At 49.9% G+C, this 15,066-nt stretch overlaps 1 protein-coding gene and 1 long non-coding RNA gene across 2 annotated transcripts; both read left to right on the top strand.

Moving 5' to 3' along the window:
• Positions 1-323: 323 nt before the first annotated feature.
• On the top strand, positions 324-6,991 carry LOC142925698 (nuclear RNA export factor 1-like). Its single transcript, XM_076069064.1, has 7 exons — positions 324-625; positions 1,913-2,030; positions 3,374-3,443; positions 3,744-3,832; positions 5,139-5,246; positions 6,465-6,574; positions 6,876-6,991. The coding sequence occupies exons 2-5, from the start codon at positions 1,926-1,928 to the stop codon at positions 5,160-5,162; spliced, it is 288 nt and encodes a 95-aa protein (XP_075925179.1). The 5' UTR covers positions 324-625; positions 1,913-1,925; the 3' UTR covers positions 5,163-5,246; positions 6,465-6,574; positions 6,876-6,991.
• Positions 6,992-7,366: 375 nt separating this feature from the next.
• On the top strand, positions 7,367-8,772 carry LOC142925699 (uncharacterized). The gene is made up of 2 exons (XR_012942655.1): positions 7,367-8,420; positions 8,664-8,772. It is a non-coding gene; the product is annotated as an uncharacterized LOC142925699 (long non-coding RNA).
• The last annotated feature ends 6,294 nt before the right edge of the window (positions 8,773-15,066 follow it).

The following is a 15,066-nucleotide window of genomic DNA, read 5'->3' as shown; positions in this document are numbered from 1 at the left end:
CACATCAACACACAAACACATCAACACACAACAACACACCCCTCACCCTCCCCTATAAAATATCCCAATTACTTAAATACTTCAACTAACTTTACTTTATTAAAACACGTCACGCGAGTCTAAGTCCAATCGTGTGTTCTGATTATTTTTAATTTATAAGTCAAATGGCTGTGCGCCTCGAGGCGCCGACATCAACAGCCGCTCTGGTCAATGGCCATCAAAATCAACAGCCGCGCAAACGAACCGGATCACATTTGATACACTTACAGAACGCCATCGCATGACATGCTACATAACGATGTTGTCGTGGATTGTAACGCGTTCACCATTGTTGTTGTTTTTGTTGTGGTTCTCGTGAAGGTCGCGGCTTTCGCGAGATCTCGTGACGGGCGCGGCTCTCGCGAGATCTCGGTAACCCAGAAGGGGCGGGGTTTCAGAGACGGCAGGGCGGAAGCACGCATCAGACGGAGGAGGGAGGCGGAGAAGTTGGCTGTGACATTCAGTGGCGCGGAACACGAATCACAGCTCAGCAGTGCCGTGGAGTCGAAGACGGCGACAACAGCTATGGCGAACGAAGCCGACATCCTCTCGCTCTGCGTGGCCATGGCGAACATGACTTTCCAAGGTGCGCGTCACTATCGCACAACACAGCAGCAATAACACACAACACAAACCTATAACATACAAAACACACATCAGCATTAATGTACAACATACAGCACTGTCGCACATGTATTATAATGTAAGTTCACAAATTAATATTCTCCTCCACTGACTCAGATTTAAGTCCCCCCACCACCGTGTCCACAGAGCATGAAGTGTGCATGGAGACCCAGGCTACAGCCAGGAGTCCTCATAGAGGCCCCAGACCCCACATGTTTGAGGAGTTGTCTGGGTTCCCCGCACGTGGTGGAAAGAGAGGCGAATATGCACACCATATGGGCACCTGGAAAACAAGGAATGGTGCAGGATGGACACGAGGTGATGACGGAGGCTCTTGTAGTAGCGGAGGACGAGATGCTAGAGATGGCCGAATCCCCCGCTCCCATCGTATGAGTGGACGTGGAAATGTGAACAAGGGGGATAGGTCGGGTTCCTGCCAGCGCCGGTAAGTTTAACTGAGCGCACACCATGCATGTGTGTGCAGAGGGGATGCGGTGATTAGGCCACTGCACTATGTACCTGGGGACCTTAGTTTGATTTCCAGCCATGGCTACATCAGTGGAGATTGATATATGAACCGGTCCCCGGGCCTGCCCAAAGTCGATTCGTACCTGCTGCATTGTGAAAACTTTAGCAGCAATGGGGCAGTGAAGGCGGCCGGGTGCAGCTGACCAAACCACCCCTTTACATGCCATTTAGGCCTTAATAGGCGCTCACTGACATCACTTGCTCTTACAACCTAGGTAGGCTACAAGAGGGTTATTTACTCTATATGATCCAGAAGGCCACCACAATACTCTTTTCCCATAGCGGTGAATGAGGCTCTCACCTCAATCCTCGGCGCCCTCATCTGATTCTCCATGGTGCGCACGCCCTGGTTTTCATACAGCATCTAGAGATGTGTTCGAGTTAGACGCTATATACATCCATCAGTGTTTAGCTATTGCGTTCTTTTTAGAGTCGGGCATAATTTCAGCTGGGTCTGTCTGGGTCAGTAACATTTTGACTAATAACCACAACCCGGCGCACCACATCCAGTATACATCTTGCTCTGCCTGTGGCTATTAGTCACGTTCCTATTATAGTCGACTAGCGACCTAGAATATAATGCAAACCTCGAGTGGAGCCTGGACACTGCCTCTGTCTGGGCAAAGCGCAGGTTTTTCTCATGTGCTTAATTCTTGCCCTCATCGCTGATGTTCTGTGCTGTTGTGTTTTGTTTGTGGTGCACCTGCGTTGCCACCACCAGCGGGCCCTATACGATGTACATCTGCAAGGCGCAGCGGCAGCAGCTGCTGGTGGCCAAGCGGCGCATCTTCAAAGCCGATTCTGCGGTGCCAAGCCAATTGTGCTGGTTCGAGATCTCGGTAAATGTACTGGGGGGTGTGCAAACGTGGAGATGGAGCATCCTAGGTATCAGGTTTTGAGAAAGAAATGCCAATTATAAAAGGTTAACAGTTGCACCAAAATAATTAGAGAATATAGAGACTTGTCATTTTGGTGACCCAGGTCACTCTCGGAAATGTATGCATTTAAACTTATTTCAAACCATACATAGCCAACCATGCTGACCGGAGGTGCGGGAGGACAACTAAACACAAAAAGTAGTTCTAGAGAAATGAGTTGTCAATTTATATTTAAGAGTGCATAGCTCCAGTAGCTTCCTAATATTGGAAGAGCGTTCCAGAAGGCCGCAGAAGTGCATTTGAATGCGCTCGATGCAGTGACTATCTTTTTTCGATGAGTGGCCAAAAGCCACTACGAGGATGACTGGAGCTCACGTGATGGTTTATGCTCCTTGACAAGAAGTGAACACATCCTGGTCTCTTGAATTCTCAACTGGTTAAACAAACTAAACTTTGACGTTGTAAAGTATCTAGTTTAAATCGGCATGCAACATTGATATATCAGAATAGATGTTAGCCTTTTTGCCAATAAAAATAGTGTTAAGATGTTAAAACACCAAATTGAAACCTTTTGCAAGGAATCATGTCTGCATTAACCATATATACTTGTGAACATGGAAACAAAAAACATGCTCTGGTAGTATATGCATTGTCTTTTAAACTGATTGGTCCACACCATAGACAGCTTTCTTTAGAGCCATGCCCTCCTAAACTTGTGATGCTATGACACTTTTCCTATATGGACGTAACCATATATTTATACCTGGTTCAGTTTGTTAACATCACCAATTGGGAGACAAACACAGCTTTGTGTGGTGCTCACCACGTCACCGTCTGGTGTACCTTTCCGGCCTTAATTAGTGTTCACAAAGAGCACTCGCTGCCCCCAATACTCTGTAAGCCTAAGCAGGGAGTATTTTCTGTGGTTGGTTGAGCAAACCCACTGCACTGTGGTCCCGGCTCCAGTAATCACCCTGCTGTTAGAGTGGGTATCTGAGCTTGGTCAATTTGACCTAAAATAAACGTACAGGGCCATTACATAGACAATGTTAGCAGTGACAAAGACAGCCAGGTCTGTGTGTTACTATGCCCACTGCTGTGCCAAGTCAGCTCAGCGCGACTCAGGCGGCGACAGGTTGTTTTTCCACTGCAAAAGCCGTGTCATTGAGTGACACGCAATGCGTGTAGATGACATGGTGATGTGTCCTCACATTGTGCTTAAAATTGGTGCACCCCAACAGACCCTGTCATAGCAGCCAGTTTATGCTAATGGGGGATGCGACATGTGCGTGTTTTTTTTACAGGAATGTTTGAGCCAAAAATATGACCCTACCAACAAAGCTCTGGACTTGAAGGCGGTCAGAATTAATGAAGGTAATTGAAACAAACATTTGTGTTATTTTACGTTTACTTTGCACTCAGCTTTATTATTTGAGCCGAGAATCGTTCATACTGTTTCTTTAGTCTCATTTGTTCTAGTTTATTCATCCTGTTAGCCTAAAGATATCATTGTCATGTCATTTGAACTAATATTTAATTAATTCATCCTTATGCGCATCACTCACTGTACGCATCGCGAGGGTAGGAGTTGAGTTGAACGCATCGCGTAATGAACCGTTGTGTGTCTACGGTCCCCGTCTACAACATGCACGATCACCCTCCCCTACTCCCCAGAGCTGGAGGCACGTGGTGTCGACCTGGTTTTGAACCGGAAGGACCACATGGATGGTCTGAACAAGATCATTCGAGAGAATATACCAATGGTACGGCCTTCTCCTCTCCCCACGTGTTTTAATGCTTTGCACCTAAGGTATAGTGTTGCTGCGTTAGCTCTCTTGGTCCATTCGTCTGTAGGGCATTATTACTCTTAAAACACATTCCTGCAGAGGGAGCTGGTAGGAACGTTGCTTGCCTCGAATGATGGCTCAACGAATTGGCGGCTTATAATTTAGAGATTGTGAGCAGCCGCATACTCCAAACGCATGTTGTTGATTCTCCACGTGGAGGGAAAAATGTCGTGAAGATGGCCGGACGTGGTTGGTGGCCACCCACCCCCTCGTGTGTGCCGTGGCCGCCTTCCCCACCCCGCCCCTCCCTCCCCACCCAGCCCCTCCCCACCCTCCCCTCTCCACCCAGCCCCACCCCTCCCATTTTTGGATGTACGACGGACGGACACAATAATCCCCTGTGGGCTGGGTGGAACCAGGAGGTTCCTACCAGTACAAAATACATACCAAACTGCAGTATAATGTGGCATTGGAATTAGCGACTAGATTAATTAGTGCTGGATTAGAGGCGCGTCGCCACACGTGGACGTTGGTGCGTGCTTCATGGTTGCGTAGCCCCCATTTTACCTAGCGGTCATCGCCGACCATCGACTTGAGATAAAACCCAAACGAGGCACGGCACGACATTTACATTGCTGCTATTGCTGCTAAACCGTAGGTGGTGGCACTGCGCTGCGCTACGAACCTAGCGGCCCAAGTTTCTATTCCCGCTCACGGCCAAAATCAGTGACAATTATTCTGAACCGGTCCTGGGCTTCCACTAGGTCGACTCAGCCTCAAATGAGTACCTAGTGCGGTGAGTAAACATCGCCACTGGGGAGACAAAGGCGGTCGGCGTGGTGCTGGCCACCCACCCCCTCGTGTGCCATCCTGGCCTTCATAGGTGCTCGCTAACAGCACTTGCTCCTACATTCTGTTAAGGCTATACTGGGGATCTTTGTCTTTTGCCTCCCTTAGAGTGGAGCGGTAGTGCAGTTGTTCGCACGCTGCGCTATGAATCGAGCGACCAGAGTTCGATATCCGCTCACGGCCAACACCAGTGACGATTATCTGAACCGGTCCTGGGCCTCCTCTAGGTCGACTTAGCCTCAAATGAGTACCTAGTGCAGTGTGTAAACATCACCACTAGGGAGACAGAGGCGGTCGGCGTGGTGCTGACCACACTTGTGTACCGTGCCGGCTTTCATAGGTGCTCGCTCACAGCACTTTCTGCAAAAGACTGTTAAGGCTATAAGAGGGACCTTTGTCTTTTCTGTGCCTCCCTTGCTCTCCACTCCCACAGATCACATCCCTGAATCTAACGTGAAATGACCTGCACCGGTTGGATGACCTGGCAAAACTTGCCCAGCACACTCCATCTCTCAAGAAGCTGAACCTCTCCAAAAACAATGTGGGTGTGAGCGCCCGTTCAATAAATCGCGACTCGACGCTCGCATGCCTGGTGCACCTCTGGTGCGAGCGTCGCGTTGGTTCAGATTCCTCGCCACAGCGAGTCGACCGTTACGCGATTCAATCCAAGTATCGATATACCTACTATTATATCTTATATCGTCTCCTTTTGTTTTGGTACTGTTCATTTCCGATTCGCTTGATATTATTTTAAGCATGTATTGGGTATCAGATATGCCTTTAATTTCTGGAAACACGTAATTAATTATTTAAATGCAATGAATACACAAATGTGAAACGTACCATTGCAGTTTAGTACATCAACATGTATCACCTATGGGTGGTACCTGTTGATGTACTTTGTACAGTAGGCCTGCAACTCCGCATCAATACGTCAATTAACTTCAGTCATTGCACTCACAACACATGCACCAAATAGTGTGTAGGAACCAGTTCTTTATTATTCATGCAAATTATATGCACGTTAAATTAGGCTAATGACACATAAGAGACAGACAAGGCAGACAACTAATTATATGGACAAAACATATTGGGCTGCATGAACAAGATAGGCAACAAGACAGTGCAGACAAGAGAGTACAGTGAGACATACGATGAGACGGTCAGTACAAATGGGACACAGTACATACTGGACAGGACAGACCACACAAACAAAATACAATTAATACAAACAAAAGACGAAACATAGCATGGACTCTTGAATTTGACCATTATGCTGAAATGGGCTAATTAATCAATTAAGTTGAGAGCTGATACATTCACTTAGAATATGTGATTGCAGTATTTGGCCTCCTTTGTTAACCCTTTTCAACGAATATTGAAGGAATTTCTGCATTGACTCTGCCCATTCGTAATGGAGGGCAATGTAACGTTCATAAAATGTGATCCAATATAAACGAAATGTTTGTATAATGTGGTGTTACTATCAAGGACACACCCAACTGAATACCGCACACCATTGATGAAAGAATTAACCAAAAGAGATGCAAACTATAGCACAAGGGACTGTTTACAAATATGCATACACATTTTGCCGTGACAGCTGCGCGTCAGCTTTTGCACGCTAAGGCAAATGCATTCTGCAAAGCGTTACCATCCATGCGTGGGCATGGATTGTAATGCATAACTTGTGGTAAGTTGCCCAGAAGCATGGCCCTTATGCCCCTAATTGTATGGAAATATCTCCCCTGCCATGCAGCTCAAAGATGTGAGGAAACTTTAACCACTGAAGGCCTTCAATTTGAAAGAGCTATGGCTGAAGGGGAATCCGCTGTGCGACTCCTTCCATGACCCAAATGCCTACATCAGGTACCGCTCCTTTGTCATGAACGCGACATTGCCCGCTTACCCATTCTCCTGTCCGTCCACGTAGCTGCCCACTCACCCAGGCACTCACTCGTCCTCATGCTTATCCACCCACTCATCTACATGGTTTATCTTTGTGGTTGCCTGTTCAACCGATGGCTCGCCCGCACGCCTACTCCCCCACCCTCCAGCTTCACCCATGCACTCAACACCCCGCTCGCTCATGCGTTCATCCACCCGGTCACTCACACACTCCCTTGGCCTTTTGTGTCCCATCTCTAACTGCATGTGTGTGTGTCAACAGCTTCGTGCGAAAACACTTTCCACAGCTCGTGATCCTGGTGAGTGACCCTCCACAGATGCCGGCCCTCAAGCTATCCCCACTCTCTGTGATATTTGTGTCTCCGTGCATTCCAGTTTCCCCACACGTGCAAAAGTGCTTGTGATCAGAGGATTTTGCCAAATGCACCAAGTAAAACACTTCTGAAGAAGGTCATCATTACCCTCCTTGGTCAAACTACTGCTGGATGAATACCTCCCCTAAGCCATTGAAATTTCTCATGATTGCTAAATTGTAATAACACACCTAGCACCTGCCCATGAACAACTGTTAGATGGGTTCCATCTCATTGCTGCATTCTTGATCATCAGCCATTAACCCTTATAATGACGTGTCCTGCCCGAGCCTACTTAAGTTTCTTAACTGTTTGTATAAGAGTTCACTTAAGAAAAGGTTACGTGCAGTTTACAGATGACACAGAGGAACATGAGCAGCTGTTGAATGTCATTATGTTTTTTGTTTTTGTCCTGCTGGCGGTTATCAACATCATCACTTATTGCTTCAATCATCTATCTCTAACACCATCTTTGACTATCTTCGTCACACATCTACCATCATTACCACAATCATCACTATCATCATCATCATCATCACAAACACCACCACTATTGCCGTCATCTTCATCCTGACCGCCAACATCATAATGTAATTCCATCATCACCATGATCCCTTTCACCATAACTACTACTACCACAACAATCATTACCATCTTTACCATTATCTTCATCACCACGACTACTGTTACCATAATCATGCTCACCACTATAATCAATCACAATCATTATCGCCATGATCTATACCACTTTTTACAACCACTACCTTCACCATTGTCACCATCATGATGGGCAGATGCTTTCGCAGCTGCGAAGTTCTACGCCTGCGGTGCCCTCCACGCCTGTGGTGGTGCACAGAATTGCGGTATGCTTCGCTGCAACAATGAGCAATATTTATTCTCCCAACTTTTCGAGGGCCATGGGGCTCTTTGGCCACAACCCTGGCATTATGCCTACCACTTCCCATCCTCCATTTTGTCCACAGCCAGATGAAAGGGACAATATTTATTTTAAAATTATTATTAGAGGTTTAACGTATGCTTGAAATGGCTTAAGCATATACCAAGCTCTAATCAATCATTTGTTTACATATCCACCAATTTATTTTACAAAACATTGGCAAAAACTTAAACTTAATCACCAGCAACTTAACGGTTGCACCTCTTGTGCACTGACTTTGTGACATTATGACTGTTTCCGAAGTCGGCCAACATCAAAGCGTGCAGCTCCCATAGGAAAGCGAGCAAAGCGGCACAATGTAAGGGGCTTACATGACCCACTTGGAGCGGCGTCGCCCATTCAGGCTGCCATGGGATCCAGGCCAGGCCTAGCTATCTGGTTGGCAAACTGGATAGTCATGTTGACTTCTCTCCTGTGTGCGTGCGCGCCCACTCTCGGGTGGCTGCAGAACAGCTGGCAGTTCCAGCAGTGTGCGAACACCCTCATGGAACTGAACGTGAGTGCCGTCCCATCCGCACCGTTTATGGACACGACTGATAGCAAACGGTCGGGCGCATTCGTGTTTGACGAGCATCACTAACGATACCGCCCATCTCCCCTTCTATTCCACCCCTCTCTCTCCCCCCTTCCCTCATCACTGTCGCCGTCCGGCTCGGATCTCTGAAAACCACGGTCGCCTACCTTCATCGTTCCTTTTCGTCCGACTACCGGACGGATTCCACGGGAGGCGTTCGTACAGTGAGCAGGCGTCCGCCGCAGATTGCTGGCGATCTCGGCACACGTTCTCCTACCAACCCTTTCCTCCACAACCCTTGTACATTGTAATTTATTTGTTTTTACCCCATTTGGGAGGAGAGGAAAAAAATAAAAAAACAACTATATTTGAAACTGTGTCCTCAAACTCACGACACACTAACACCTTGTACCCTGGTTGTTATTTCCCCCCACCTATAACCATGACATCACAGGACGCTGGCATGACGCAATGGTTGGTACACAATCCAGAAGTCGCTAGTTTGACCTGTTATCGTGGTAATCAATGGAAACGTTTCTGAAATCCATCCGGCTTATGTCCACACAACCGATATGCTTGAGTGGATAAACAATTGGAAGAACGCAAACATCCCAAAGAAGCGCCTCATTGTGGATCAAACCATCAGGAAGCTCACTGGCCCCCCACCACCGCAAGCAGTGGGACTCCATACATCAGATCCAACCTGGCCATGGCAGGAGAAATTTTCTCCACAAATTGAAAAAAAAAGTGTCACCAAAATGCCACTGCAGGGCACCGCAACAGTGGAACACGTGCACACACCAGGAAGCTCTCTTGACCTGGTGAAGACCTCCAATACCAATAAGAGGCCACGGTCTTGGGTTATTCTTTGTGCTTTTGGGGTCCCTGACTCTGTTCACAATCATTAAGGACCATTATGGTGGGAAGGCCCGTGTAAACCTACGGACCCGAGTGTCAGAGCCATTTCGTCCTGTTTACCGTGGGGTGCGACGGAGATGTCATCTGGCTCCGATACTATTTCACATAATTCCCGGTCGTGGCCAATAGCAGTGGTAAATTATATTTGAACCGGCCCTACTCCTCCCCTAAGTCGACTCAACCTTAAATGAATACCAGGTGTGGTTGGTAAAAATCAGCGCTGGGGAAACAAAGGCATTTCTGGCAATAACACCCCAGCATGACAAGTTTGTGTCTGACTGGCAGTTTCTTAGCACAAGCCACTGTATAAAGTACAGACGATATGCATCTGACATTATATTCTCAGCATTTATGCGTTTATGTTTATAAGCAGTGTTTAGTAATACTTTTTAAAGAACCTCAAAATACTCAACTTAATTTTCGTTCACACGGTGAAAAACAAATGCAGTGCTGCTCAGCGGATTCAGAGTGAGACAACTGCTGCCAAACTGGAGTTGGTTAGAAGCACACTGCCCAGGTACGGAAACTTGTCTACTTTCTGTACTATTGCCCCATCACTCACACGATGACAAACATCCCCCCTATAGCCTTAACAGACTGTTGGGGCAGGTGGTGTTAGCGAGCACCTATTAAGGCTGGCATGGTACGCGATGGGGTAGATGGCCAGCACCATGCCCAACTGCCTTTTTCTCCCAAATGGCGTTGTTTACACACCGCACTAGGTACTCATTTGAGGCTGAGTTGACCTAGGGGAGGCCCAGGACCAATCGTGACTGGTGTTGACCTTGAGCAGGAATCAAACTCAGGTAACCGGGTCTGTCGCGCTGCGCGCTAAATACGTATCATCATCATCATCATCACTGATATGGATAGGTGAGTCGATAGAAATTACATTTAATTCAACAGTTAATGGGCCAATTAACCAGTAGTTAATTAAATATGGGAGCAGTGGTTTACACACTGAAATATTAATTTGGAGACCCGAGTTTGAATCCAGCAATGTGACTGAGACATCGAGCGACGGAGACGAGACTGAGACAGCAAGCGATGGAGAGAGACAGAGACATCGAGCATCGGAGAGAGACGGAGACAGCGAGCGATGGAGAGAGACAGAGACATTGAGCGACGGAGAGAGACGGAGACATTGAGAGACGGAGACGAGACGGAGACATCGAGCGACGGAGAGAGTCGGAGACATCGAGCGATGGAGACATCGAGAGACGGAGACAGCGAGCGATGGAGACAGCGAGCGACGGACAGAGACGGAGACAGCGAGCGATGGAGAGAGACGAAGACAGCGAGCAACGGAGAGAGACGAAGACAGCGAGCGACGGAGAGAGACGGAGACATCGAGCGATGGAGAGAGACGGAGACAGCGAGCGACGGAGAGAGACGGAGACAGTGAGCGATGAAGAGAGACAGGGACGACACAAAGGGACAGTGAGGGATAGGGGAAGGAAGCGGAGTGAGCGAGATGGGCAGAGCGCGGCGAGCGAGCTGCGGCTAAGCGGAATGACGGAGTCACAGACGTACTGTGAAGAGTTGTAATACAAGATGTGTCGGAGAAAACAACAAAGTTGTTCGCGTCAAGTCGACCACTACAAATATAACCAACACTACCAAGACTTGGCCCACCCTGTTGGAGACGACGGCCCATTATCACCATTAACATCACTACCACCATCAACATCACCATCACCAACATAATTAACTATCATCACTGCCATTACCGTCATTAACATCACCAACGTATTTAACACCATCAGTAACAGACATAGCATCACCATCATCACCAGCACCATCACTCAGCTCACTATACAGGGGGGGATGTACCGGTTCCAACATCATGTGGAGGTGTGAGGTGGTGCGAGGTGGTGTGATGAGGTGGGACAAGGCGTGTGGATGTGTGAGGTGTGTGGATGAGCGAGGGGGTGAGAGAAGATGGAATCAGGGTATATGGAGGGGCGTGAAGGTCTGGAGATGAGGGGCGTGAAAGTGTGAAGATCGGTGTGGTGTGTCGTGGTGGCGGTGGTGTGTGGTGGTTTGTCGTGGTGCTGATGGTGGTGTGTGGTGGTGCGTGATGGTGTGTAGTGGTGTGTGGTGGTGCGTGGTGCGTGGTGGTGTGTGGTGGTGTGAGGAGGTTGAGGAGGTGTGAGGAGTAGTCCACGTCGTGCTGCTCGATGACGTCGAGCGTTGCCGTCTGGCTGTGCAGCTGGTTGCAGAGCGAGCAGCTGGGCGTGCGGCACCAGGAGGAGGAGGATCAGTTCACGTGTCTCCTCCTCCTCCTGCTCCTCCTCCTCACCGTGCTCCAAGCAGCGCGGCTCCGCGTCCTTGCGGCCGCCGGAGCCCCTGGGGGCACCGCCACCAACACAACAACGACGACGACGAAACTAGGACAACAACAATAACACTGGCACAACAACAACACTTGGAGGATGACAGCACAGATATAACAATAAACAACAACACTGGGACAACAGCGATTCCAACAACGACGACGACGCTGCGTGGAGAATCACAACAGTGATGATGACGGTGACAGCGATGACAGAGACAACAATGAACACAACAACACTGATCACAACCACTATAATAACAACGTGGCCATTAGCACCAACAACAACACGGGTTGCCATAGTACTACAACCACACCCCACAACAACAACCACCACTATCACCAACAACGCAACTACCAGACAGAGCAACAAGGTGACTATGACCAGCCTTGCCCTCTCCTGCTGTGCTGCCTTGCCCACCATGCCCTGAGACTGCCCTACCCCTGCCCATCCCCAGCTTTGCCCTCCTCTACACAACCCCACCCAGCCATACGCCTCTACCCCAATACTCTACCTTACACAGCCTTGCCCTCCCTGCCTCCTACCCTACTCTAAACCCTGCCCTTCCGTCCTCTCCTTCACTGCCCCCTACACCTGCGCCCTGTCCCCCTGGCCCAGTCGTGTCCTGCCCTTTGTCACTGCCCTGCCCCGTGCCCCCTGCCCTCACGCTGCTGCTGCTGCTGCGTGTAGATGTGGATGATGTTGTAGAGGAGGAGGCTGTGTTGGAGGTGTACACGCCGTGGCGGTGCAGCACCACCTCCTGGCGGCACCACGGCCCCCCCCCCCGTACCCCCAAGGAAGGTGGGAGGGGGGTGACAGTGAACAGGTGAGCGTGCAGGCCAGTCACTGCACAGGTGAGTACTGTACAGGCAAGTGAGCGTACAGGCCAGTGCACAGGCGAATGAGTATACAGGTGAGTGTGCAAGAGAATGTACAGGTGAGTGAGCGTTCATGCCAGTGTACAGGTGAACGTGCAGGTGAGTGTCACAGGTGAGCATACAGGCGAGTGTCACAGGCGAGCGTTCGGGCGAGCAACTGCAACGCGTCGTTGCCGCACTTGTGGCCCAGGTTGTGCTGGCAGGGCACGATGACCACGGGCTTGGAGAACATCTCCAGGCAGAGGGGGCACAGCTGCTGACGTGCTCCAGGTGGTCGTAGCGCGCCTGGGACTCGCGCATCAGCAACGACGTCCGGCCCCGCACAGCGCCTCTGCACGCTCATCGCTACAGCTGTCACGCACAGGCAGAAAGCCTCGCCCCTACAGCTGTCACGCACAGGCAGAAAGCCTCGTCCCTACAGCTGTAACGCACAGGCAGAAAGCCTCGTCCCTACAGCTGTAACGCACAGGCGGACAACCTCGTCCCTACAGCTGTCACGCACAAGCGGACAGCTTCGTCCCTACAGCTGTCACGCACAGGCAGACAGCCTCGTCCCTACAGCTGTCACGCACAGGCGGACAGCCTCGTCCCTACAGCTGTCACACACAGGCGGACAGCCTCGTCCCTATAGCTGCCACGCACAGGCAGACAGCCTCGTCTCTACAGCTGTCACGCACAGGCAGACAGCCTCGTCCCTACAGCTGTCACACACAGGCAGACAGCCTCGTCCCTATAGCTGCCACGCACAGGCGGACAGCCTCGTCCCTACAGCTGTCACACACAGGCGGACAGCCTCGTCCCTACAGCTATCACGCACAGGCAGACAGCCTCATCCCTAAAACTGTAACGCACGTGCATTGGAAGCGCTACCAACTCACGGAATTTGAAACACATTCCACTGTTACATGGACTTCCTGAGAAAGAGGTATGGTGTAGGTCTAACAATGGGCTTGTCAAATCAGAAGCTATCAGTGGGTAAGAGGTGAGTGTGCGGTTGGCAGTGACATGCAGTGGGAAACTCTAAAATGTGCACTTTTTTACTAAATCGGGGTAAGTTCCCAATGAATGTGTAGATTTAAAGATCAAACATAGCCTCTGGCAAGGAAACGGGTATACAAGTGAGCTGCTGGGAGATGGAACTGTTGTAAGGTTATGGCATGGTGCTTTTGTGAATGGTATACAGCTCCATTTTGTAAGAGTGCTTCTATGCAAAGACCGTGGTACTGAAGAGACATTTCAACATCGCACATGTTATAAATAACCATTTTAATTGCATAACTCAGCCCCCAACTCACGGCGTTATAACTGCGGGCAACGAGTTGCAACCACAAATGCCTGCTAGGATGTCCCTGCCGTGTTGCCTGGCGAATGGCCCTCTGACCCGGTTAACGCGAAGACGCAATTCACCAAAAGTAAAAAAATGAGTGTTGACCCAGACTCGGCGCTTGGGCGCCACGGTGGCGAGGTGTTCACTACCTCACCTGCTGTAATATTTGGAATTTGTTTGCGTCTTTCCCCTTGGTCGCGTGTTTTTTTTCTCCAGGTCCTTTGGGTTTCTTCCTCCACATTTAGTATCAATCAGGATCACGCGTTTAAGAGTATTTCGCTGCTATACATTTCCACACGATGATAAGCCACTTCGTTGGACTATAATGTGTGGCCAGGTCTCTTCTGAAAAAAAAGGCTACAATGGCTCAGTGGGCCCCACCTGCTAAAATAAACAAATAGTTTAGAGGCGTCCAGCGTTCAGCTCTCACGAGCCCCCTCCCCTCGCCCCACAGTTGGCGCGGGGCTGGGCCAACCCCCCCCCCCCAGGCCAATCGGGACTCAGCCCCCCTGGTCGAGGCACTGCGTCCACACATTGAATCTACACAGCTCAGCGACGGTAGCGAGGACCTCGGGGCGACCTTTTATCTTTCAATTGCGACGACGACGACGTGTGTTTACAGAAACGAGTATAGCGAGTCATTCACGTTTGATGATTTTACCACGAGTCGAATAAATGTGTTCATTTTACATCGGTAAAAACACTTTTGTATGACTTAATAAACATTGCAATACTGTATGCAATTTACTCAGGGCCCTCGTAGCCTGAATCCGGCCCTGTCTGGTCGGCGTCTCTCGCCCCTGAGGAGTCGAGCGCGCCCGGCGAGGGAAGCATGGCCTCCACCTCGTCGCGCTCGTGTCACTACGAGGAGGAGGAGGGCGAGGAGGTGGCGAGGGGGACGGAGGCCCCGAGGCAGCTGCTCGGGGCCTCTGCTGCGCGCCGGGGACGACGCGGGGCTGGCGAGCCTCGCGGGGGCAGGGAACTCACGCCGCCCGTCTCGTTCAGACAGGTCGGTGTGTGGTGTCTCGTTCAGACAGGTCGGTGTGTGGTGTTTTGCTCAGACAGGTCGGTGTGTGGCGTCTTGCTCAGACAGGTCGGTGTGTGGTGTCTCGTTCAGACAGGTCGGTGTGTGGTGTCTCGCTCAGACAGGTCGGTGTGTGGTGTCTCGT

This window comes from Petromyzon marinus, chromosome 23 (assembly GCF_048934315.1).
Source record: "Petromyzon marinus isolate PM22_M1 ecotype Great Lakes invasive population chromosome 23, UKy_Petmar_22M1.pri1.0, whole genome shotgun sequence".
NCBI classification, from domain to species: Eukaryota; Metazoa; Chordata; class Hyperoartia; order Petromyzontiformes; family Petromyzontidae; genus Petromyzon; species Petromyzon marinus.
Note: the sequence above shows the minus strand (reverse complement) of the source record. Positions and strands in the feature narration are given on the sequence as shown.